Here is a 26,710-nt window from a genome sequence, read left to right as displayed (position 1 = left end):
GGGGTGGGGAAATTGCTTGAAGGGCCATGAATGTAGGGCTGGGGCAGGGGTTAGGGTGCGGGAGGAGGTGCGGTGTGCAGGAAGGAGCTCAGGAAAAGGGGTTGGGGCAGAGGAGGGGTGAGGGCTGTACGAGGGGGCTCAGAGAAGGAGGTTGGGTGCAGAGTGTGGGAGGGGGCTCAGGGAAGTGGTGCAGGGAGGCTCAGGGAAGTGGTGCAAGGAGGGATGCAGAGTGCAGGAAGGGGCTCAGGGCAGGGGGTTGGGGTGCAGGAGGGGTGCGGTGTGCAGCAGGGGGCTCAGGGCAGGAGGTTGGGGTGCAGGAGGGCCACAGGGACGTGGCGCTGGCCGCTTCTGGGAGTGGCGCAGGGCCCGCGGCGCCACGGGGGTGGTAATCCCGCAGGCCGGATCCAAAGCCCTGAGGGACCAGATCCGGCCCACAGGCCGTAGTTTGCCCATCCCTGTAATAGAATGTTATATTCTGGGACAGATTTAGCAAACCAAGGAATGCTAAAAGGATTGCACAGGAAACAAAGTAAATATTTAACAATTAAAAGTATTTCTGTGTAGAACAGCTCCCAGAAGTTGGTTAGTGGGTACAAATGACACTTAAGGCTGATTAATTAATTTTTTTAGTTTGCAGTTAAATTTTTACAGAAATCAGAACAAACGTATAAAACACAGCACCTACACATACTACCTGTGTATATAATTACAGCATCAGAAGTCTATATTCAAGTACCCCTATAAGTGTTTCACATTTTAACTATCAAAAAGTTAAACTTCAGTGTTGCATTTTTATACAGGTATATTTACTACATGGATTGAAACAGGTGTTTCAAAACACTTCATGTATACAGGGTGGAGGTGAACTTCTAAACTGGGGATTTCATTAGTGAATACTGTGGGCCATGGAGCTATGCTGATTCATAACATTTGAAAATCTAGCTTGTGTCCTTTTATGCTTCCTCTCAGTCTAAGAACCAAATGTATAACTGCTTTTAAAATAAGACCTAAAAATGACAGACAGCAGAAAACTGGATTGATGTAGATATGATTTCTTTAACTTGTATTAAATTTTCTGTAACCTGAGTTTCAAGATTCATCATTTTATAAAAGTGAGAAAGCACCAGCTTTGTAAAAAGAAAGGAGTACTTATGGCACCTTAGAGACTAACAAATTTATTTGAGCATAAGCTTTCGTGAGCTACAGCTCACTTCATCGATGAAGTGAGCTGTAGCTCACGAAAGCTTATGCTCATATAAATTTGTTAGTCTCTAAGGTGCCACAAGTACTCCTTTTCTTTTTGCGAATACAGACTAACACGGCTGTTACTCTGACACCAGATTTGTGGATCTCTTGTAATGAAATAGTTGATTGGTAGTGTACTTGCAGGCAGATGTTTCTTCCTTTAAACTGCAGATATCAGAAAAATAAGAGCTAGTAGTCTCAATTATTTATATACATATCCAATATAGTTGAATTATTTTGTAAGAGTGGAGAGATGGTTAAAATATAGACTTCCTCTGCCATGGAAAGCATATGCTCTATTATGTTACCTTTATTACAGATAACCAAGAGCCACGGTTTTGGCCCCAAGATCTTTATCAATGATAGATGCAAGTTAATTATTCTACTGGACCTTTGATAAAGTCTCCTGCATATGCCATTACAAAGGGAGATATTGGTTGGAACAAGTTTTAGTACCGCCAAGCACACATATATTCTACCACTAATTGGCAGAATGACTACCCAAAGGGTGCTATGAAACATTGTGTGGTGAAGATGATCTAGACACTGCAGACAAGAACTATTACTAGACAGGTCCTACATAAGCAGCAATGCTGGAACAGCACAGGACTTTATCACATTAGATAAAAAACCCGCTACTCCCCTGCCCGTGTAACAATAGGTCCCTTTAGTTCATTCTTTTGCAGATGATGTAAATTCCTCCAGTGATGATACATAATATAGATAAAGCTACAGATAAAGCTATTCCTATACACCTAATTTTTTTGTTGAACTAAGTTGATAAATCATTCAGAATACAGAGTTATGGCTAACTAATGGTGTGGTTGTCCAGGATAACTCCAGGTGGTTTACCTTGTTGGACCAGAACTTCTCAAACTCTTAGTGATCCCATATGACACCTCAAAAGTCATCAGACTTGGTCCTACATATAGCATTCGTCAATATGAATATTCATTTATTGCATCGATGCATTCACTCTCAAGTCATACAAACTCTGGCTCCAATATGGAACCCTTCCTCGGGCAAAGATCCCATTGAAAGATGGTGATGCTCTGTTGCAACGCAATTATGATTTGCAAAAGCAACATCTCACACAGTGATGCAAGCTGGGGATAGAGCAATGCTGTCAGGGTTCCCTCCCCACTCTGAACTCTAGGGTACAGATGTGGGGACCTGCATGAAAGACCCCCCCAAGCTTATTTCTACCAGCTTACGGTAAAACTTCCCCAACGCACAAACTCTTTGCCCTTGGAGGGTACACTGCCACTACCAAGCGATTTAACAAAGAATCAGGGAAAGGACCACTTGGAGTTCCTATTCCCCCAAAATATCCCCCCAAGCCCTTACACCCCATTTCCTGGGGAGGCTTGAGAATAATATCCTAACCAATTGGTTACAAAGTGATCACAGACCCAAACCCCTGGGTCTTAGGACAATAGAGAAATCAGTCAGGCTCTTAAAAGAAACAGAACTTTATTAGAAAGAGAAAAGGTAAAAGAAGCACCTCTGTAAAATTAGAAGGGAAGCTAATCTCACAGGGCAATCAGATTTAAAACACAGAGGATTAAAAAACTTTAAAATTACAAAAAGAAAACCAGGCATACACCTTCCTCTCAGCACAGAGAAAATCACAAGCCAAAAAAAAGTAAACTAAAGCATTTCCTTGCTGGTACTTACTAATTCTAATGGAATTGGATTGCTTGCTTTCTTGATCTCTCTCCAGCAAGCACACAGAACAGACAGATAAAAGCCCTGCCCCCGGATTTGAAAGTATCTTGTCCCCTTTGGTCAGGTGCCAGCCAGGTTACCTGAACTTCTTAACCCTTTACAGGTAAAAGGATATTGGGCCTCTGGCCAGGAGGGATTTTTATAGCACTGTATACAGGAAGGTTGTTACCCTTCCCTTTATATTTATGACAAATGCAATGCCCAAGAAACTTGCATATGGGGCAACCCAGATGGTGGGCTGTTAATGCCTATAAATTACTTACATTAGCAATGTTAAATCTTGAAACAGGAGGCTACAGAGAACTTTGTTGATACTCATCGGATCATTTACTCCGCCCCTGTGAACTGTCACCACTTGCTACCCTATCCCTCATTGTTGCCACGAGCCCCCATTAATGAATCTGGCTCAGTGACTGCGGCTGTGACCCCCCCCGCCGCACACGCCCAGGTGCGGCCCTTGCTGGCCCTCCTCAATGCACGAGCCGTGGCGGGGATGGCTCGTGCGACACCCGCTTCTCAACCCCCCGCCTCCCCCAGCCGGTGTTTCGCCCTGTCCTGCCTCTCCCACCCCAGCCCCGCCGGCTCCAGTCGCTGGCGCGTGAGACGCACAATCCGGCTCGCGCTGGCTGCGCCGGGGCCCCTCGCTCGCGGCGGGACACACCAGCGCCTGCCAGGTACAGCGGAGGCTCGTGCACGCCCCCCCCCCCACGCGCGCGCGCGCGCGCGGCGGCGGGCACCCGCCATCGCCCCGCGCGCTGATTGGCGGCCGACGCGGCCTGTGGCCTGCCTGGGCCGGACCCGGAGGCGGCACTTCCGCTTGGCGGCGGCGCCCGGAGCGAAGTGAGTGCGTGACGCCCCCCCCACCCGGGAGCGAGAACCCCTCTTGTGCAATACACCCCTCAGGGAGTCGCCCTAGGCTGAGCGTTAGCCCCCACCCCGCGCGGCTGTGCCGCAACGAGGTGCGTATCTCGGGCTGGCTTCGGGGCTGCTGCGCCTCGACCCGGCGCCTGGGTCACTGTCGGGGGCGCCGCGCTGGGAGCCCGCGGCATGGCGGGGGGCGCTAGCCGGCCGGGAGACACGTGACGTAATCCTGGCGGGGGAGGGTCCGTCCCCATCGCCTGTGTCGGGGGAGCCGGGAGAGGCTGCCCCGAGCGTGTCCCCGGCTGCCTCCCCCAGCCCGCCGCCGCGCTGCGGTTTCCGGGTGTGGCCCTAGCCGCAGCGCGCTCCTCCCTGCCGGGCTGGGGAGGTGGAGTTAGCGGGAGCCGTACAGACCTGGGGCGTGTTGGGGCGGGCCAGGGGCCAGGCACGCTTCTCCTTCCCCCCCACAGCTGGGGGGGAGGGGCTGCGGCTACCTCCCCCCCCACACCCCTTTCCTTCTCTTCTCTTCTCAGCTGTGGGGACCCAGCCCTGCCTCTGTCTGCCCTCCCCTCCCCCAGGAAGCTGGCAGGAAGGGGGCCTGCCTGAGGAAGCCACCCCACTGTTCTCCCCCTGCAAAGGGCGGCTGTGGGGGAGGGGTTGTGGGGGGACAGCTGAGGAGATGCATGGGCCAAGCCAAGTGTGATACGTGAGCCCCCCCCCCCCCTGCCCTTTAGGGCAAAGGAAAGGCCGAGCCCAGCCGCCGCCCGCTCCGGTTTCACTGAAACTATGGGCTGGGAAGGAGCGACAGACCCGTCAGCCACTAGCAGCCCCACACAGCAGCATGGGGGGGGGTGTGTGGGGACAGGCGGGGAATCCGGCTAGTAAATGGAAGGAGCCCTCTCGCTAACCTGGGGTGGGGTGGGAGGGTTGGTTGAACGGGAAGGGGCGGGGCGGGTTCCTTGGGGGACTCAGGAGCAGCTGCTGCTGTTTGCTGGGGGTTTTCTGGGGAACCTGCTATTGGAAGGAGGCTGTAGTGAGTCCCCGGGGGGCGGGGGCGGGGGCAGTGCGAAAGCAACAGCCTGAGCCGGCGGCCGCCCCATTCCTGCTGCAGTCCTGCCCCCGGGGGGCGGGGTGCTGAAGCGGAGAGGCTTTTAGATCCGCCTCTCTCATTGATGAAATTTAAATTCTTGTGCGTTTACCTTTAAGCAGTTTTCCAAGACTAAGAGCCATATATTGCAGGGGACAAGTGTAGGAAGAAGCTGGGAGGAACCGAGCGGAGGAAAAATCCCCCCCCCAGTTCCTTTATTAATTTTCTTTTTGAGTGTGTGGGCGGCTTCTCTGGTGGGAGTTTTCTTCCCCCAAGGGAGTGATTAAATACCTTTTTAAATTATTGATACTGTATAACTGGTTGACTAAACCAGACAGGGAAACCTCTTCTACACGAGGGGGCGACGGGGAAAATTGCCTCTCCTGGCGTTGATAGTGTAATTTTGGTAAATTCTCTATTTATAAAAGGAAAATATTAATTTTATTAAAGAACGGAAAAAATGTCACTTGCACAAGGTAAGTGGGTGTGTTTTTATTTTTCTGAGCAGCTTCAGCTCTGCATGTTGGCTGATTTATTTTTTCAATAGCTCCCTGTAGTCCTGGCAGCATAGTTGGTGGGGGCTTGGACGCGTCAGTTTGATCGGTTGTAGAGTTACCCTTTGCAAGATTTTGGTGGTTGCTAAATTTGACGATAGGAGCCGGCCAATATGTCCTGGCTGGGCTCGCTTATCTGTGTATGTTTCTTTTCCGTTTTACTGCAGCGACAGTCAAACCGAGTTGAGGCAGCTGCCGCTGTATCTGTAGTGAATAACAGACGAGATCTGAGCTCCACGGAGGAGTATCGCAATGCTCAAATGTCTCCCCTTCATTTATTTATTGAGCTTGTGTGTCTGTTCTCCCTTTTGGGAGGTTCGGGTAGGCTCTGGCCGTCTCCTCGCTCTGTGCGGATACGTGGTCTGTCAGTTTCAGATTCATTTATTGCGAAACAAGGCTAGATCAGGAGAGGTCACTTCAGGAGGCGAAATTACTTCGCATTGCTGTTGCATTTTTTCCTCCTTTGAACTGATTCTTAAGAAGATTTTTGAAAATAAAAACAAATCGCATGTCTGTGCTTTAAGTACATAGCAAATTCAGGCCTGTCAACAAAATAAGCCTCCTATAGTAAAGGTAATAGTGATAACCCTGTCTTCTGTATGTATGTATAAATGTGTTGTACAGAAGACTGAGTAAAAAAATTGGCTTTGAAAACAAGTCTTATTAACTCTGCATGTGTGCCTAGGCATTGCAGAACACTTACTATGTAAATGCATCTACTGTTTGCAGTCACCCTGTGACATCCCAGCAGAATGTGGTGAATTAAAGGGGGAAACCTAGTCATTTTCCTCAAGTCAGCAGTCTGAGAATTACTGTGATAAGCCACTTTTCACCATTAATAAACTGCAAAATGTATCTCTTTTTAAAAGGTTTCAGAGTAGCAGCCGTGTTAGTCTGTATTTGCAAAAAGAAAAGGAGTACTAGTGGCACCTTAGAGACTAACCAGTTTATTTGAGCATAAGCTTTCGTAAGCTACAGCTCACTAAAGCTTATGCTCAAATAAATTGGTTAGTCTCTAAGGTGCCACTCATACTTTTTTTTAAAAAGTGTCTTAAAATTACAATTGACATTTCTCAGCCTACTGCTGGAAATGGCCATCTTGTAGAAAAGTGGTATCATTTATGAAACTGATAACTTTAGAAACCTCTCTAATTCTATAAACAGGTTTTAAAAACTATTTGCCTAGAATTTGACAATCTAAACAAATTCTTATTTAAAAAATTTTTTTTTCTGCTGTTTAAATCAATATTAAAACACTTGGAAATTTAGTCTGCGCTGCTAATGTCAAATTTTTTTTCACTATGATAATATCAGCACTAGGCTTAGAAATCTTTGTGTCTAAGCTTAAAATCTAAACTGTCTATATGTTAATAGCAAAACTGCTTCTTAGCTCGTGAACACAGAGTATTAGCCTGAGCAGAATGGCTTCATATATCTTATAATGGGTGGAATGTTCGCTTACATCCTTAAAACACATGTTATTTTTAGCAATATAAAAAAGAAAATCAAAGAAGATGGTTGTGAGGAGTGGGTGGATATGGAAGGCTTTTAAAAAAATGGAATGAACTAATACAAGGTTATTTTACTATATTAGAGAATGCACATTATTAAAATCTCATCCTGTGAGATAGAGTGCCCTGAACTCCTGAGAGTGCTTTTGAGGTTTAGTTGTTCTTTACTTAATTCACATGGACAGCAGGGTGGAAAAAAAATCTGATTTCTTTTAATTTAAATTGGATTTTTTTGATAAAAGCTTTTTTCCTCAAAAAGCATATCTAAAGAAAGATACATTATAGCTCAAAGATATTTCATAATGGAATAGGGATTACAAATTCTAATTCTATAATATGAGACAATATATTCATGTAATGTTTAAGAAAAGCTTTGTAAATGAGTTCCAGTAGTTCATGGATTAGGGACCCAATCTTATGGGGTTCCAGGGGCTTCTGTATAGATTATTTAGGTAATTTTTCTATCTACCCAATGAGACTCCGTGCTAAGTCTAGAAGTTACCATCAGAGAAGCTTAGTTTTGCAGTTCTCAAACTGTGGATTTGTGTCTCCAGAGATAACATGCTTGTTAAGAGCAAAAATGTTTTAAAATAAATATATAGAGGTGAGAAATAACAGACCTCAACCCTGTTGTCCCTCTGCAAATTAGTGTACACAGAGTCAATCCCTTACCTCTCTAAAAGTGCAAAGTTTCAAAAAGTTTAATGAATAGAAGATTGTTGGGGGTGGAATAGATCTGGACAAGGAGAAGAAGTCTGGAGATAAATGTGAGAAGGGAGGGACAGGCAGTAGAAACAAAAGTGAAATTGAGCAGCATATTCCAGGAGTCTTGAGGTCTTTCGGAGTGTAGCCTTCATTGATTTGAGATCTACTATACCATTCTCTCACTAGAAGGGAAAACCAATAATAGCAGCAGGCTGTAAAAGAGACCCAGTTTGGGTCTCATCTATCTCATTTTTCTCTGAGTTGTGAAGAATATGTATTAAGCTTACAACAACCAACAAGAATGCACTTTTATGTAGAAATTCATGATTAAATCTAGTCTTCCTGACTAGTGATTTAAATCAAATCCACCCTGATGGACAGCCTTCACTGTGCATAATCTGAACAAGCAATCATCTAAATTCATAACACCAAACGGATTTAAAAGATTCTTAAAAGTAGATATTAGCCACAACAAGTTTCTTGAACCATGGTTTCCTCCTGGGACATTGTATGCCAAGTTCCAAGCCACTATAAACATTCTCTTTTTTGGCTGAATTGTGAACCCTTAAAAAACTAAACAAACAGGCACTAGTGACAGGCTTTCCAATATAAAAAGTAGTTAGTGTTGAGATTGGACTGGAATTTTAGTCCAAACTATTTCCTAAATGAGTGTGTGTCTTTATTCTGATTTTTGGCAGGGTAATAAAACCTATTGTTTACTATTTTTGCCTAATTTATCACTAAGGTTTAGGCAAGTGTCAATGTCTAAACTACTTTTTTGGTCTGTAGCACATACAAGGTTTCCTGGCAGTTAAAATAACTGTCATTACATGCAGTAGTTACATTTGGGGGTTGCTGAAAAGGATCACAAATGAAAACAACAAAGATTAAAAATATACTAGGAATTAGGGATAAATACGCCTTGAGTTGGGACTCTCCACCTTTCAACCACTTTACTAATTTACACGATAAAAGGCCACTCATGCATGCAGGAGGTATTTGGGGGTGAGCTTTTTGCTGTATCATAACTAAAGAATTTTAATAAAATAAGATCTCAGCCAGTTAACCTTCAAAACTTAGTTTTCTCTGAAACTCCAAACCCTTACTGTGACTTTCATATTGCGTCACTCATTTTCTACATTGACCACTCCTGTGAACAGTCATTCACTTTTTAATCTCACCCCAGTCTGACCTCAGACAACTGTTTAAACAGAGCATGCCCACTAAAGTATGAGGTAGCTGCAGATGACTTGGAAGACAAGAATTCTTTTCCCTCTTGTGTTTATTTGTAATTGGGACATCTGACAATGTAGTCTTAATAGATTGCTTTTGCAATTATCAGGTGCTTTTGTGTGCAATCTCATTTTATGCAACTCATTTTATGGTTATTACCTTTCATTATAGTCCTGAAAATTTTTTATCTGTGGCTATTAACTATGTTTAGATAGGCAAGTAAAATTATTTTTCTCTGTCATTGTTATCAATATGGGGGAGCAGCCATGAGCCTGGGCTGGTAAATTTAACAATTGCTTGGGTTTAGTGTTGGATTAGATTAGCCCAAATGCCTGCAGGATTGAGGCATCGATAGGTGAGTAACTTGAATCACAGGAGTAACCCTGTGATGATCTACTTATATGTAGAGTTACTCTTGTATGTGTTTGCATGATTAGGGCTCTAGCTTTATAGAAGTTAAAGTTGGAAATGAACAGTTATATACCAAAGAAAATGGATTATTTATTTGTATTGCAGTAGCTCTTAGGAGCCCTAGTCATGGGCAAGGACTCCCTTGTGCTAGGTGCCGTACAAACACAGAACAAAAAGACAAGATCATGAAATATGGTAGCAATTAGCAACAGTAGGTCTCCCTCCTTCCTTCCCTCCCACCAGTTTTCTAGCATGAGCAGCAACATGAAACTGACAAGCAGTGTGTTTATTTCACTCTGCTTTGGGCAGTGGTGTTGCAGACACTTTAATATAATTCTCTTTGTGGGAAGGTCTTAGAGCAGGGGTTGGCAACCTTTCAGAAGTGGTGTGCTGAGTCTTCATTTATTCACTCTAATTTAAGGTTTCGCGTGCCAGTAATACATTAACATTTTTAGAAGGTCTCTTTCTATAAGTCTATAATATATAACTAAACTATTATTGTATGTAAAGTAAATAAGGTTTTTAAAATGTTTAAGAAGCTTCATTTAAAATTAAATTAAAATGCAGAGCCCCCAGACCAGTGGGCAGGACCCGGGCAGTGTGAGTGCCACTGAAAATCAGCTTGCGTGCCGCCTTTGGCACGCGTGCCATAGGTTGCCTACCCCTGTCTTAGAAGCATAGGAAATTATGGCTTTCTCCTGCTCACGCTAAATCCTGTTAGGCTCTTAAACTTCCTTAGTAACAATGAGAGAAATCTTGTGGCTTGCAATTAAATACTTAAAGCAGTAGAACGTGAAGGTGTTCTTTTATTTTGTCATATTGTACATTTAAACAACATTCTTTTGATAATTCCATTATTTTTGATTAAATAACACAGGGTAATAAACTTTTACAGACCATTTGGCAGAAAATATAGGGTTATGGCGTTTATTCAGCAAAGCATTTAAACACATATGTAGTCCAACATAAAGGCCACTCTTCATCTGAATGAATAATTATATATGTTTCCCTTAAACAAGTGCACTTATACATCTCTATGCACCAATTACCAAGAAAAAAAAAAATCTTGTTGATGCTGCATTAAACATATATACATTGCTTTAAAAAGACTACGTATTGACAAAAATCTCAGCTTTCACTTATAGCTTAATGTTAATGGAATGGAGCTGAAATTCACACAACTATTTCTCTTATAACTCTGCACTCTTTAGGAATCCTTGCCATTTCACCTGTAATATCTTACCAGACTTGTTTAACTTCAGTTAAAGGGGGGAGGGATAGCTCAGTGGTTTGAGCATTGGCCTGCTAAACGCAGGGTTGTGAATTCAATCCTTGAGGGGGCCATTTAGGGATCTGGGGCAAAAATTGGGGATTGGCCCTGCTTTGAGTAAGGGGTTGGACTAGATGACCTCCTGAGGTCCCTTCCAACCCTGATATTCTATGATTCTGAGTTGGATTCAGTTTTGGACCTACATGTATTTGTCTTTTCAACAAACAACATACTATGGCCTTTTTTCTGTTTTGACAAGACTATTAATAGGCTAAATTTTAAAAATAACTTTTCCACTTCCATAACTTTTTTCTTTAAAAGTATAATAATTTTGGACTATGTGTGCACTTAACCCCTTCTGCCTTCCACCCTCCATCCCAAAACACTACCACACATTAAAATTCTAATGTGGATAAGCCAAGTTGTGATTTTGGCACTTACTTGCTGCTTGAGTAAAGCCTGGGGTTTATCCTGACCAGCTAACATGCTAAAACTACAACTAGTGTCATCTATATTCGGATTTAAATGTGTTTCTTTTTTTTTAAAATAAATTTAGTGTATGAAGACAAGGCCTTCAAAGTCAGTGATTCTGGGTGCTTAGACTTAGAATGAAGAAAGGCTGTGTAGTCAGGATTCTGCTAATCTCCGCATTTCATAGGTCGCACATGCACAAAGCAACAGCTTGACCTAACTTTTCAGCAAAAAAATTAATAGCCTAGTACTTTAGTGAGGTCTCATTCTGTAAGAGTAATTACATTTTAGTAATATATTACAAAACACTGATTAGAAGTATTATCACAAATAAATCAATCACAAAATTTGTTTTATTCCCTTATGTGCAAAGTCGTAATACTCAGTGACTTGCAATGGGTCTCCCATTCAATGTGAATTAACAGGGTTTTCTAACATAAGGATAAGGTTGGATAAGTTAACTTGCTTTTTTAAACGCAGTTAGTATTTCACAAGAACAGTACTCTGTTTTGGGAATTTGGTAATTGCATTGTTTTTTCTGATATGTGATATATGGGATCCTGATTTGTACAGATTGGGTCCTAAAGTTGTTGCTGAATTTGGAGACATATGTTACAACATGTATCAAAGACTACAAACACTTACAAAGTGTGTTGCATCTTGGGATGCTGCTTAAGCTTCTGTAAAGGAACCTGCTACATCAACTCAAACTGCGAATGAAAAAATAACACTTTCAGTTGTTTTTAAAAAAGTAATAAACTGGTAGACAATTATTTTATTGTAGGAATAAATACTAGAATTCCTTTTAAAAGAAGAGCTGCATGCACATTTGAAAATTATTAAAAAGGGGAAAATGTAGTTAATAGGTTCTAAAAGGCTATTTTATTCTTTTTCTATAAAATTAAATGTTTGTTTTTAGTGATTAGGAATTGTAGCAGGTGTCCTGGACTTACATTTCCCCCATGTTGCACCACAGTATGTGCATTGCAGCACTCTTTTTTTCCTACCTGCAAGACAGTGCAGTCAGGAAAATGGCTACTGTGAGCTTCCAAGTTGTAATTACACAGTCACTGAATTCTGACACAGTTTAGAGTTGTATAAACAATTTCACTATTAAAATAAATGTGCCTCTTGCATTATTACAAAAATATTTCAGTGGAATATTTTATTTTAATGACTAGTCTATATAAACTTTTCTTTTAAGCACCGCTTCCTCGCTAAAGAATCTTTGTAAATACAACTCACTTCATTTGAAGCAGCTTTTTCCTATTCCTCCTTAAACAACTGTTCAGGATGTTTCTAAATCCCCGTTATATTTGGCAATAGTTTTTCTCTCTGTTACAGAGAAGTGATTGCTTAAGGGAATCCGCAGAAATTAAATTAAACAGACTTTTCTGAGATTACACTCATGTCCAAGATGCTTACTTTGGTAACAGTGAAGGGGGGAAAAGGTGGCAGTAACTATTTTCTGATTTACCCTTTGACTTACTATGGATCAATATTTGCAGACCTTATTGATCATTTATTTCTCTGTAAATATGAATAATGATCAGCTTTCAGCAGCAAAGTGCATGCTGAAGTGATAGGCAAACTATTTCTTTAGGTTGCTTAGTAACATATTACAGTATGAAAATGCTCATGATAAAGACAGGTTATGTAGACAGATACCTGGAACTGACTAACTGGGGACAGCCTGAAAGTTTACTGTCTAGATTACTGCAACATATTTTTTATTTTTGGTCAGACAGGTTAGTCTTTATTAAATGCACACTGTGGAAAACAAACGTATTGCTGAAGAGCATTATTATATTTTCTTTGCTATTCTAGTACAATATCATGATGCAGTTGACTGAGTCCAAGTTTCTCTTCACAGAAATTTGTATCTAGATTGTGGGTCTTCCAGAATTTTATTTCTTGAAATTATTCTTGCTTTTCTATGCCTTTTGTTCTCTTCCAAACTACTTGGTATTTATACATAAGAGATTTCTGATGGGCCACTTGTATTTTTCTGGGTACACTAATACAGCAACAAAACAAGTCTGGATTATATGTTTTTTTTGTTTTTTTTTTTAAAGATGTCTACAGCATTGCTGCTTTTAGATGCATTAAACAAGTTGCTTGGAGTTTAGTGAGCGTATGATTTTTCCCACCCTTCAACTTCTTTCTTATCTTTTTAAAAAAGATTACAGAAAAGCAATGTCTCAAGCTGGCACATCCCAGTTTCAAGAAGTGATTCGACAAGAACTGGAATATTCAATGAAAGTGGAACTTGACAAAATACTTGCAACTGCACCTCAGAATGAGCTAGAGGTAAGGACTACAAAAGATATAACTCTGAAAATGCCTCTATATAACTTCTCTTGTTTAAATTCATTTTGTAGAGAGAGAGACTGGCCAAAATACATAATAGGGAAGAGATGGTACAAAATAGGAAGACGGGGAAGAGAGAGGATTCTTAGTTTAAAGGTTGAATGTGGTGGACTAGTACTCAAGGTTTTTGGCCACCAAGCTAATGAATTATTGAATTGGTAGCTGGAAACGTTCACAAATAAAACCTGTTTCTCCACACCTTTTCCCCCTCTCCTGCTCCACAGTTTGAAAAAGCATGTCTTCAATGGATACAAAAATAAGACTATCCCTCTCTGTTAAATTTTTTTAAATCATACACTACATAAACTAACCAATAGTCTAATTGCTAGTGGTTCCATACTGTACATAAAACTTAAATTTCAATTGAAAGAATATGAAGAATTTGAAAAAGTGAAGGTGTTCAAGTTGTAATATTTTCCCTCCCCAATCAAATTGAAACTGAAATTATAAAAATATGTAAATGTTTATAATAGTCCACATAAACATGTCCAAGAACATAAAATGTTCACTTAGTTTAGAGAATTTAATCACTTCTCATGGTGCTTGGAAGAGCACCTGAATTTACTCTGAATTTTTTAAAAACTGAGCCAATTTTAGAAGAGAACAGAAGTAGAGTAACAGTCAAGCTGTTGAAATGTGACAAAGTAGTCAACGTGAACACGTTTTTATTCAGCGATTGTTGATCGAAACTGAGAATTTTAGCAAGGCACACACAAAGTTGACTGTTCTCTGAAATTTCTGAGGATGACTTTGTAGTCTTTCCCTCAAGTTTTTTTTTTTTTTTTTTAAATGGATCTTTAGTGTAAGGACAATATGCTTGGTATATGACTGCAGTTGTGTACTCAGACTAATATAATTCCTACTTTTAGAATGTGCTGTGATTCTGTGTAATCTTGAAAAGAGTAGGGTTAGGCCTGGACCCTATGTGGAGGAGCAACTTCCAAGAAAACTTAGGTTATTGAAGGAAGTGATGCTGGTGACTCAGAGGGTTGCACTTGCCTCTGAGTTATTGCTGAACTTTTCACCATTTCTGGTTATTAAAGATCCTACATGCTCAAAGGAATAGGAACATTATACCTTGAGGTCCTGGTCAAACTTAATTTAGGTAATTATGTATTTGCCAACATTTTCAAATAAGTGTCCTGATTTTTTTGGTGGGAGCTGTAGATACTCAGAACCATTAACTAAGTGAGATTTAGTACTTATTTAGGATCTGCACTATAGGCACTTAGGTTTGAAAACTTTGGCCATTTTTTCCCACCTAAATTCTCCCTGCAGTTTCAGGGATAAGGTGTTCTGTGGTTCCTGTCCTAAGGTGTTACGCAGTGTTGCTCTGTTTCACCCCAAAGTTGGCTGCATTTAAATGTTGGATGAATGATTCTTATGAACAGATTGTACATCAGGTTTGTAAAATGCTTTTGTGATAAAATATGTAAACACAAAATACCATTATTTCTAAAACTCATCCACTCTCTCCCTCTTGTAGCACACTAAAAAAGACCTCGAAGGGTTTAAGAAGCTATTCCACAGATTCTTGCAAGAAAAGGGACCTTCTGTGGACTGGGGGAAGATTCAGAGACCTCCAGAAGACTCTGTAAGTTGCAATAAAATGACAACAGCCAATGGGATCTTAAAATTAGTAATCACTGCTTGCACTGAAATATATTGTCAACAATACAAAACAAATAATTGCTGTGTTTGTTTAAGGTAAAGTGGAATAACAATTTAAATAAATCTTTATTGCAGAGAGAACTAAAACATGGGTCTATGTTGTACATATTCATGAACATCATGAATAAGGTCCTGCTTAACATATGTACATAAGTTCTCCCCTAGTATTATTCTGTTGACTTGTCCATTGCCTAAAGAAAATGGTAATAAATATAACTTTTGTGTTTAATCTGATGCTTTGCAATGAAAGGTAATTTGTTATGTCGGGATTATGTAGGGCATCTAGAGTCTCCATCCCACCCCTTCCCCAAATGAAAACGTGTTGCAAATCCCAGATGAGATTGTCTCTGACAATCAGTTTTTACTAAATATTTTGAAAGAGATATATGGTAAGTGGCCTGGATTTTATAGCTCAAAACTTTTTCTGCTTTACAGTAGTTTAGTTTATATAAAATCAAAGAATTAGGAATACAGTTAATGTTGTTTAAAGAGTACAATTTCCCTGCAGTATTGTATAAAGTAGGGGAAAAAATTAACTTTTGAAGTGAGAGGGTGCAACAAAAAACAACAGATTTTCTCCAGAAGTGTTTCTATAAAGGTAAGCATTGTTCACTGAACCAAACCCTGTTTTTAATCAATTCATCTGTGGCCCTAGGCGCTTTCTTGGCTGTTTACACATCTAACCTTTAGTTATAAATGCGAGAATTTTTGCTCTCCCAGAACAGTAACCTGGTCTATTAAAACTGAACTGCAGTCACGAGATGTTAGTATCCTCATGAGTTGACTGGCATTGTTTGCCCCTATGCTATTTGTCAGCAGTGATTGAATTAAAGATTCACTTTGCAACTGAAAAGCAGGCTGTTCAGCTGCCTGCGAAATAGATGCTGAAGCTGCTGTCCAAAGTGGTGGTGAAAAATGATGACGTCTTGGGGCTTGTCTACGTCACGCAGCTTTTAGCGACAAGCCTGGTCGCTAAAAGTCAGCGTGTGTAAATGTTGTTTGTCGGTACTCTGTCGGCACTTCTGCCAACAAAATACTTCCAGCCCTGTGAGCGGCGTTAGCTTTGTCGGCCTGCCGACAAAGGCGCATTCACACTGCCACTTGCGTCGGCAAAACTTTTGTCTTTTGCAGGGGGGGTGGGGGTGTTAAGTACCCATGAAAGACACAGGTTTTGTTGACAACTTTGCAGTGTAGGTATACCCTTTTAGTGAGTCTCAGGTCTGGTCTACACTAGGAAATTAGGTCAGTATAACGACGTTGCTCGGGGGTGTGAAAAATCCACCCACCTAAGGAACGCAGTTAAACGGACTTAACCCCGGTATAGACGGCACTAGATCAATGGGAGAATTCTCCTGTCAACTTAGTTACTGCCTCTCAGGGAGCTAGCGTACCTATGCCAATGGGAGAATGTCTCCCGTTGGCATAGGTAGTGTCTTCACTGAAGTGCTACAGCAGTGCAGCTGCGTCGCTACAGCATTTTAAGTGTAGACAAGCCCTACGTTTCTTCCAAATCTTAACTTGAAAATTTATTTTCATGATTTGAGGACTTCAGTAACTCAGCCAGAGGCTATGGTTCTATTACAGGTGTGGGTGGGTGAGGTTCTGTGGCCTGTAGTGTGGAGGGGGTCAGACTAGATGATCTCAGTGGTCCCTTCTGGCCTTAAAGTCTAGGAGACTCTGTCCTACTTTGTGTGAAGTCTCTCTGGTGGGAGAAGAATGTACCTCCAGTATTGCCCCATGTACCAGATACCAGTACTGTAGAAAAATAGCTGTATACAGTGCAGAGGCCAGTACCAGTATGATTATTCTTCAGTTTGGGTCTGGTATGACTTCTGGAGGCAGTTATAAAATAAAATGTCAATTCAGCAATATCTTAGTCATTGCTGATTAATATTTAGCAGTTGGAGGGCTATGATATAAATTTCAGTGTCTGTTCTCAAAGCACAAATAGAAGGGTCATTTTAGCTTGTGGCTGAAAGAAGGGCTATGTTGGGGGAGGGAAATGAGTATCTCACGTGTCTTCTGCTTCGCTGGTTCTTCACCTGGTGACTAAACATCCTTCAGCCATACAGCCTGTCCATGTGACCTATGATCACTTTTTTTTTTTAAATTGTTTCATTCCATAGCTCTGCATCATCATGCCACTTAGATTATTCAGGTGCCTTGCTCAAAAACCATAGCTATTATCCCCTTACCTACCATGAACTCTGAATCAAACTACACTACTTACTTTATAAATACCATTGAGGTAAACAAACAATTTTTAGGGGGAAAAAATCCTCCTTCCCTGTTCCTACTACTACATAATTATTCTTAGTTAAATAAATTTGTCTCTGGTGTCATGGTATAATAGTTGTACCTTATTGCTCTAATAAACAGCTTTATTTTCTCCACCAGGTTTGTTTGGAGCTTGCATGAAGCTTATAGCTTCATTCCAATATTTTTTCTTGCATATGAATGATGGTAAAACTGTCTCATGTTACCCCTTGAAATTCATTTTCTATTTGTATCCAAGGAAAAAATCTTATAAAAATTGTGTGTATAAAAGTATCTTGCCTTAAGTTTGGTATTAAAGGCTCAAAACCCAATTGCTGTCACAACAAAGGAGAGCTCAAGCTTTTACAGCTTGTGACATATTGAATATCTAATCTGTCGTATGACAGTTACCTGCACCTACATTGTCAGTTAATATTCTAATAATAACCGCATATTAATAATGCGTGTAAAGCTGAACTCTAAGTTTGTCCAAAGCATGATTGCTGAGATCTGATATCTTTATGGCTGGAGTTCTGTCACTCATGGCTTTGTCCCTTAGGTAATGTGTACAAGTCCCAAATTAAAGTAGTAGTAATAGGAGGGTCTTAAAGTAATAACAAAAGAGGACAGTAAACAAAGGGAAGATATGAGCTGTCATCACAAAATCAAGATATTGAGAACTAAATTAATTAAGGAACCAGAGGACATGGAGAGGCAATCAAATAATTTCTTATGTGCCAGTGCTAGGAGCCTAGGTAACAAACAAGAAGAATTGGAATTGCTGATCTGTGAGCAGAAATTTGATCTAGTTGTTGTTGTTGAAACCTGGTGGGATAGTTCCTGTGATTGGAATGTTAAAATCCATGGTAATCTATTTAGGAAGGATTGGATGGGCAAAAGGAGAGGGGGAGTGGCTCTCTGTCAAAGGTGGCATTATGAGTTTCCAAGTCACTGATAACTCGGAAGAAAGTGATTCTTGAATGCTTATGGATCAGTGTCCTAAGCACAAGATGTGTTAGTGGAGGACAGACCACCAAATCACAATAAAGAAAGGGTGATTGGCTCCTTACTCACCTATTTACAATGTGAAGGGAAAAAAAGCTACACGATTATGGGGGACTTCAATATGAGTGATCTATGCTGGATGTCTCATGTTGCTGGTACTAAAACATCCTTGAAATTTCTAAATATTATAGATGATAGTTTCCTAACTCAAAAAGTATTGTATCCAACACAGAGGAATTCTACATTACACCTTATCTTGACCGAGAAAGAGGAACTGAACACAGAACTAAAAATTTATAGTAGGTACAAGTGGTTGTGACCTGATCATATTTTTAATGTGCAAACAGAATGAAGTGCAGACCAGTTATACGTACTTTGTGCTTTAATATGGCCAATTTCACAAAGCTGGAAACAACTATGAGCTAAATCAGCTAAGAGGAAGAATTTAAATCCGATAAATATGAATAACTGGAAATTGTTTAAGAACACTTTACTAGATGCCAAAAAAACACAATCAAGGAAGACAGCCATATTGGTTAAAACATCAATGTGGCTTAGAGTGCAAATGAAGGCCGCTATAAAAACAAACAAATGGAAGAAAGGGGAAGTAGTGAGTAATGAATATAAATCAGAAGCTGAGAATTGATAAGGGAAGCAAAGGGACATGAGAAATCTATGGCCAGCAGAGTTAAGGACAACACAGAGTTTAAGTGTATAAGGAACAAAAAGAATCTCAATTATGGTATTGGTTCATTACTAGATAGAAATGGTAGAATTATCAATAATAGAGGAGAAAAGCAAAGTGTTCAGTACATTTCTGTTCTCTGTTTGGAGAGAGGGAACAACTGTCTCCATTCCACAAGTAATTTAGGAAGATGTTAAACAGCAGCTACTAAAGTTGGACATTTTTAAATCTGCAGGTCTGGAAAACTTGTATCCAAGAGTTTTCAAAGAGCTGATTCAGGAGCTCACTAGACAGTTAATTTTTTTTTTTTCCAATAAGTCACCAGGAAGTTCCTGAAGACTGAAAGACAGTGAATGTTGTGCCAATATATAAAGAGGATATATGGGACAACTGGGTAGTTAGAGAACTGTCAATCTGATATCAATCCTGAGCAAGATAATGGAGTGGCTGATATGGGACTTGAATAATAAAGAATTAAAGGAGGGTAATATAATTAATGCCAATCAACATGGGTTTATAGAAAATAGATCTTGTTGAACTAACTTGATTTTTTTATAAGATTACAAGTTTTGTTGATAAAGGTAATAATGTTGATGTAATAGACTTAGACTTCTGTAAGGCATTTTAGTTGGTACCACATGACATTGATTAAAAAACTAGAATGATATAAAATTAACATGGCACACATTAAATGGATTAAAAACTGGCTAACTGATAGGTCTCTAAACATAATTGTGAATGGAGTACCACCACTGAACAGGTGTGTTTCTAGTGGGGTCCTGCAGGTATCAGTTCTTTGCCCTATGCTGTTTAATATTTTTATCAATGACCTGGAAGAAAACATAAAATTATTACTGATGAAGTTTGGAGATCACACACAAATTGGGGGAAGCGGTAAATAATGAAGAGGACAGATCACTGATACAGAGAGATCTGGATGCAAGCAAACAATATAAGTTTTAATATGGCTAAATGTATACATCTAGGAACACAGAATGTAGGCCATACTTACAGGATGGGAGAAACAGTGATTCTGAAAAAGATTTGGGGGTCCTGGTGGATAACAGCTGAAGATGAGCTCCCAGTGCAATGCTGTGGCCAAAAGTGCAAATGCAATCCTTGGATACATAAACAGGGAATCTTGGGTAGGAGTAGAGAGTTTATTTTACCTCTGTATTTGGCACAGGTGCAACTGCTGCTGGAATACTGTGTCCAGTTCTGGTTTCCACAGTTCAAGAAAAACGTTGATAAATTGGAGAGGGTTCAGAGAAGACCCATGAGAATGATCAAAGGATTAGAAAATCTACCATATAGTGATTCAATCTATTTAGTTTAACAATGAGACGGTTAAGGGGTGATTTGAATACAGTCTATAAATAACTATACAGGGAACAAATATCAAGAATGGACTCTTCAATCTCGCAGAGAAAGGTATACTGTGATCCAGTATCAGGAAGCTGAATTCAGAAGACTGGAAATAAGGCCTACATTTTTAAATGAGGGTAAATTAATCATTGTAACAACTTACCCAGCGTTATGGTGGATTCTCAGTCACTGACCATTTTAAAATTAGGATTGGATGTTTTCCTAAAAGATCTGCCCTAGGAATTATCTTGGGGTTGTTCTATGACGTCCTGTAGAATGCAGGCTGGACTAAATCATCATAATAGTTCCTTCTGCCCTTGGAATCTATAAAAACTTGGAGTCATCCAGTGCTAATGTTAAGTGCTAACAATGCTATGTGATAGCTGCGATCCTTGGGATAAAATGGGTCACAGAGCTCTCTTGTGTTGATATGTGATGGGCTAAGTGGAATCTAAATCTCTCAGCATGTTCAAAAAGATAGAGGAAATAAATTCAGTACCCTGACTTTCTAAATTAGAGTTCTACTGTCCAAGGCTGTGACCTATTTTCTGTTTGCCGACCCTCTTGGTACACTTCAGTGTTTAACCCATTACTTTTTTCTAAAGCACTTTCAGATACACAGAGAATGAAAGCTGCTCATATAAAACACATTTCTACTGATGTCCAATATCACTTCTATAGTGATGTTCTGTGCTGGTGAGCATGACTAGGGCATTTGTTAGATAAATATTGATAATTCTGTTCTTATAGAAGTTGATCTAAGCAGTGGAACATTAGGTAACTCATAAGCAGGAATGAAGAATTATAATTTTAGAAAGGCCTCAGAATACAGACTTGAACACTGAGTTCTTCATGAGTAATGTTTACTTGTGGAGAAAGGGGGAAATCTTTGTGTCTTTAGCACTGTTATGCTCTCCTCTTTCATTGATCTCCTTTCTTCCAGAAATAAGAGTCTTGCCATAGCTAAGATTGTGACTAACTTTCTGTTATGTCCAACTCGTATTTTAACACACAAACCCCACATTTTGCCAGAGCTGCTCATGTAGAGGCTGTCTTTTTGGGAAGTTTGTTGGAAATCGGACAAAGCATTAGTTACGACAGTTTCTGATTTTTCAAACTATCAGTTTCTTGAAAATTCCTGACTTTTGACTTGGGAATGTTATATCTCAAACACTGTGACCTCAAAACTTCAAATACAGTTTATCATAGTGTCCCTAATGAGAACTGGTGCCTTTGATTATTGTTGAATCAATTTAGTATGTGGTCTTTTTTTAAACATATGAGAACTCTGGCATTTATAATCTTGACCCATATTTGATGGAGTTCAAGCTGTGCAGAGCTGGAAAACTTGAGTGCATGAGTTTTTAAATGACTTAAAAGCCTGTAAACAATTCAAATGTCATATGCCTTTGTGGTGGTTTAATTTTTCCAGCTACTTGGATGGGTTTTGAAATTTCCAAAAGGAGTAGAGCCATGACAGCAAGGAAGCTTACAAAGCTCACCAGCTCTGTAAAAATGACATTTCAATGAGAGCTTCAGCTTAATAGCATAGCTGAGCTAACAGGAGCAGAACTTCTAATTGAGCTTCCATGTGCTGTCTAGCCTGGGGAACTCATTTGTTGCCCAGGAGTTTGGGTTGCATTGGTGGGTATTCAGTTCCCTCTGCCAGCGTGTCTGGAATGTTCCAAAACAGTACATTTTATAAAAAATATACGAAAGCAATATTAAACTTGTTTATAAATCAAACAGGATGATGATAGCTTTATAATAAACTCCCAGGGATGAGGCGGCATTAAAAATATGGAGGCCAGGGATGAAACAAACACCAATTTTGGGAAAAATTAACACCCTAGGGGCCATAACAGTAAAGGTCACCAATTTTAGATGAAATGAATAAAAGTGTTTTTTCTTAGAGTTCCGTCAGAGGGCTCCAGTGTTACAGCTAGGACCTATTCCTATTTGGAGCCTTAAGGAAGAAGAGAATCAACTTAACATTAGTCTGGCCCTTTTTAGAAAGCCAAAGTAAAGAACCTGGGAGGGAGGGAAGAGAGGGATGTAACTTAATCCTACTTGAGTAAGCCTGGCACGTCATTCTGCATAAATTGCAAATGATCGAAAAGGTCTGATGGAAAATCTACTGGGAGGGAATTGCGGTAATGGAGTCCTGAGGTGTTATGTTGATATGGTGAGGTCACCTGGGGCGTGAGGGGAGCAGCCTGCATGATTCAGGCATGGGAGGGGCTTGTGTAATACATGGATTTTGATATTGTCATGCCCTTATCAAAAAAATTCTTAAACTTGCCTGCTACTTGGATTCATCTCAGTAAATTGAGTTACGAAGGAAAAAAAACAATTTCAACACCACCTACCCACAAGCAAGTAGTCTTATGTTTCCCAGGGTTGAGGACAAGATAGTCTATTGTATCCATCTTGTGCTATTACTCAAGCAGTCCTCTAGAGTTGAATCATTAACACATTATTATACCCTATTTTTTTTTTAAATCTCAATGTCTTGTGTACATATTGATCAATATGGGTGCTGTGTTCCTCTCCACTCTGCCTGTGATGCCAGTCTGTGCTCCCTTTGTCTCCCACAAATCTTTATGCCTTCATCCACATTGCCCCTTACACCTGGAACAAACTTGTGAATGAGGTGAGGCTTGGAGTTTGACTAATAGATTTTACATTACTCCTAAAAAAATGCACATTAGCATTGCCTACAAAAAATAAATGTAGCTTAAATGTGCCCCAACTCTTGCATTGCCAAGAAGTATATATGTCTAAAATGAGTAACACTAATCTTATTTCTGTAAATCATGTCCTTCCTTGTCCCTTCTGTTTCTCAATATGTCTGTCTTCACTTATCTGTCATATCCAATGTTTATAATGTAAGCTCCTTAGAGCAGGAATTGATTTCCTGTGCATTTCAGTGAAGCACTTAGTATGCTCATGGGTGGGTAATAAGACAGTTCTTTTGGGTGCTGTGTATAAGAGCTGAGTGAAATGATCTAAAGGATGCAGCATTTTTGACAAGTCATTGAGGTAAGAATTGCAGAAAGCAGATGTCTGCTTGCTGCCTTTCCTAAACACACATTCAGAATCAGGTAGCTGTCCTCTCATTCTTTCCACTTTCCTATATAAATGCCCTCTTATGCTGTATAAGTCACTCATGCTTTTTTGACAAATCCATACTTGCAACCTTCAGGCTTTCCTCCCATTTGTAGTTCATTCAGATACATCTTGCATGCGGTGAAGTTACTGTATCCTGAGTCCTGCATCTTGTATGTATTCTGTGTGCTTCCTCTTGAAAATATAGCAGAATAGATGAACTGTAGATAGAATAAATTTGCTATGAACAGATGGTATTCCTGAACGGATGTGCATTTGAAATAGCACAGAGGGACTGCCATCAGGATAAAGATCTCATTCTGTCCATGGTTTGGCATGTTAATGTTTTCAAAACCTGCTCATAACAAAGACCCTTGCCAGGATCTTACTTATGCCACCTAGCTCCCGAATAACATTGCTAAAGGATTTCCCTGCACATACGCTCTTTTATATAAGCTCCAAACATATTGGTGGTGTTTCTCTAGCTTTGGTCATTATCTGCTCAACAGAAGAGACCTTCCCCATGCCATGCAACTGCTTTCTGGCCAATCCTTGTGGTTTGCTCCCAAATGTGGGGCATTCTGGTGCTGAGCTTTGATAGCTGTAGCCAGCTTATCTTTTCTGCAAAATTGATTGGAACCTCTGTTAGTTTCAAATTGTGCAGTTTCCAAATCACCCTCTGGCAAGGGGAGGGATGGCATTCTCCCATGCAGGGGGATAGCATTAAAAAGACAATGCAGAGCACTCAGGTGTCATTGAAGCACATGCATGGCTTTTTTTTGTCTGTGTGGAGCTAATACCACAGACTGTACTGAGGCCCTGTCTTCAGCTGTCCTTGAACCCTTTTCTCTGGAGGAGGTGGAGATTTTTATAAGGGATAATGCTAATATGCTAGTCATTGTTGTATACTGGGTGATTCCCATGGCTTTTAAGGGGATGGCAATCTCTGGACTTTGCCACTCCCTGTGGAATGAGTTCTGGGGAAGGGGAACAATGTGTTTCAGTTAATTCCCCCCACATCTTCTGTGTCCTTATAACTTTTGGCTGGTAATTTGTCCCCTTATGGGAGACTCTAGCTCCGAGGAGTGTGCTGGGGAGAAGAGTGTCTGGTTTCTCAAGTAACCAGTTATACTGGAAAGTCTGCAAGGGGAAAAAAGATGTAAGGGATTTTTAATTGTGCTGGTATATTGTGTGAAACTTGTCTTACGCCAGGCTTGTATGCATTTTGTTTCAAACCTACTGTGAAGCATCTAATACTGGTCACTGTTATAGTACTGGAGTAGATGAACTACTGGCCTGATACAGTATGATAATGCCGAAGGTCAAATGTTGTTTCTGAAAGCTTGGTTGCTTGACTTGTGAAAACTGTGTATTTCCAATATTTTAGAGTTCATGGACTTGTTTATGACATTTTCCTCCCAACAAATGGATCACTTGTAGTGATTCTTTTGTTTGACCAGGATGGCTAGATGGCAGTTTTCTTTGAAGTTCATTCTAAAGAAGGGGTGGGCAAAATATGGCCCGTGGGGGCAGTGTTTGTGGGTGTGGGCAGTGCATGGAGACCCGCTGTCCCCCCCAAGGGGCACGTAGAGATGTGCCAGCAGCAGCCGGCCGCAACCGCTTCTGGGAGCGGCATGGGGCCACGGAATGCAGGCAGCCAGCCTGAGCCGTGCTGCTCGCCAGGAGCCGCCTGTGGTAAGTGCCTCCTGGCCAGAGCCTGCACCTCACACCGCACCCCAAATCCCTGTGCCAGGTCAGAACCCCCTCCTACACTCAAACTTATTCCCAGACCCTACACCTCAATCCCCTGCCCCAGCCTGGAGCCCCTTCCTGCACCAAACTTCCTCCCAGAGCCCAAACCCATCTCCCTCTCCTGCACCCCAACACTCTGCACCAGCCTGGAGCTCCTTCCTGCACCCAAACTCCCTCCCAGACCCTGCACCCCCACCATTAATATTGTAGAAATGTGCGGCCCATGATAACTTACCAAAATTCATGGAGTGGCCCTCCTATGAAAGTTATTGCCCACCCCTGTTCTAAAGCATCCAAATTCTCTTTTCCTTTGAAGTGTAACTGCAGTAACTGAGTAATCATGCTTGGCATTCAAACTCTCTCCTTTAACTTGACCCAAAGCCATGGGCTTGATGCAGGAGTTACTGGGTAAAATTCCATGGCTCTCAAAATCTACAAAAATTCTCCTCCTGCTTGACTCAAATAGCATTGCCACCAAGAATGCCTTACTCTCTTTTGCTGGATTATGTGGAGCAGTGTGTGGTATGTCTATTTAAATATAAACATAAAATAATGCAACATGACGATATATAACTTTCTTTCCCCATCATTCATTCCTTGAGTGGTGCTGGTTTAAAAAGCTGTCTTTTACCATGTACGTTACAGTGAGCTGGCTGTAGCTCTTTTTTAAATTACGTTTAAAAAAAAAGTGAATTTGGACTTCTAATATCAATCTCTTAATTCTCTGCACCTCTCTTCCTGGAATAAATGAGCTTCTCTTCCTAGGCTATAAATAAAACAACTGTATGGAACTTGAAAGCCTCCTCTGTCATAATTTTCGTTGAATAACCCTAGGTATTGGCAGTTACATTCCTGTTGAAGAAGAACTGTACTGTTACTCTGCAACATAAAGTACTTGTACAGGCAATATGAAAAGGCCCTTTTTATTTTTACAGTTTGTTCTTGGAGCTGTCTCTTTCATGGAGACTTGATATTGATGTTACACTAGGTTGGCTGAGGCACGTTCTAGTGACCTTTTACTTGATTTGTACTCCCCCAGCCCTCTGTGTTGGTGCTAATAGTTGAGTTGGATTGGAACTCAGACTAAATTCCAGATTACCAACATTTGAATCTTTGCTGTAATCTCTGAATCACATGGTGACAGTCTAGGATTGTGGGTGTTTAAAATGAGTTTGCCCCACACCTATGGGAGAAGAATAATTTAGGAACCTGAATTTCTCAGAGTTCTCCAAAATCTCACTGGGTGAGCAGGGGTGGTTTCTGAAGACCCCACTTATGTAAAAGTCCCCAATTTCTCCCTCCGTGGCATATACCTCCTTTAGAAGCCAAGCTGCAATAGGCTGAAGGTTATCTGTATTTTCCCATCCACCTCCACTGCCATTTCTGGGGAGGGAAAGGGGAAGTAAGGGTAGAAGTCCTAGAGGG

The 26,710-nt window shown here is 40.7% G+C and overlaps 1 protein-coding gene across 3 annotated transcripts in view; it reads left to right on the top strand.

Annotated features, from left to right (window-relative positions):
• Positions 1 to 3,726: 3,726 nt before the first annotated feature.
• Positions 3,727 to 26,710, top strand: part of UGP2 (UDP-glucose pyrophosphorylase 2) — a 40,307-nt gene continuing 17,323 nt past the window's right edge. The window contains exons 1-3 of one of the 3 annotated variants that reach the window (XM_077814052.1): positions 3,727 to 3,813; positions 13,256 to 13,383; positions 14,930 to 15,037. In XM_077814052.1, coding sequence (XP_077670178.1) covers positions 13,270 to 13,383; positions 14,930 to 15,037 — 222 coding nt within the window. In that variant the 5' untranslated portion in view covers positions 3,727 to 3,813; positions 13,256 to 13,269. Of the gene's footprint in view, positions 3,933 to 5,064; positions 5,395 to 13,255; positions 13,384 to 14,929; positions 15,038 to 26,710 lie in introns of those variants that run through there. The other 2 variants (XM_077814051.1, XM_077814050.1) reach the window with 2 other exon arrangements.

This window comes from Eretmochelys imbricata, chromosome 3 (genome assembly GCF_965152235.1).
Source record: "Eretmochelys imbricata isolate rEreImb1 chromosome 3, rEreImb1.hap1, whole genome shotgun sequence".
Lineage (NCBI taxonomy): Eukaryota > Metazoa > Chordata > Testudines > Cheloniidae > Eretmochelys > Eretmochelys imbricata.
This window is presented reverse-complemented; position numbering and strand designations above follow the sequence as displayed.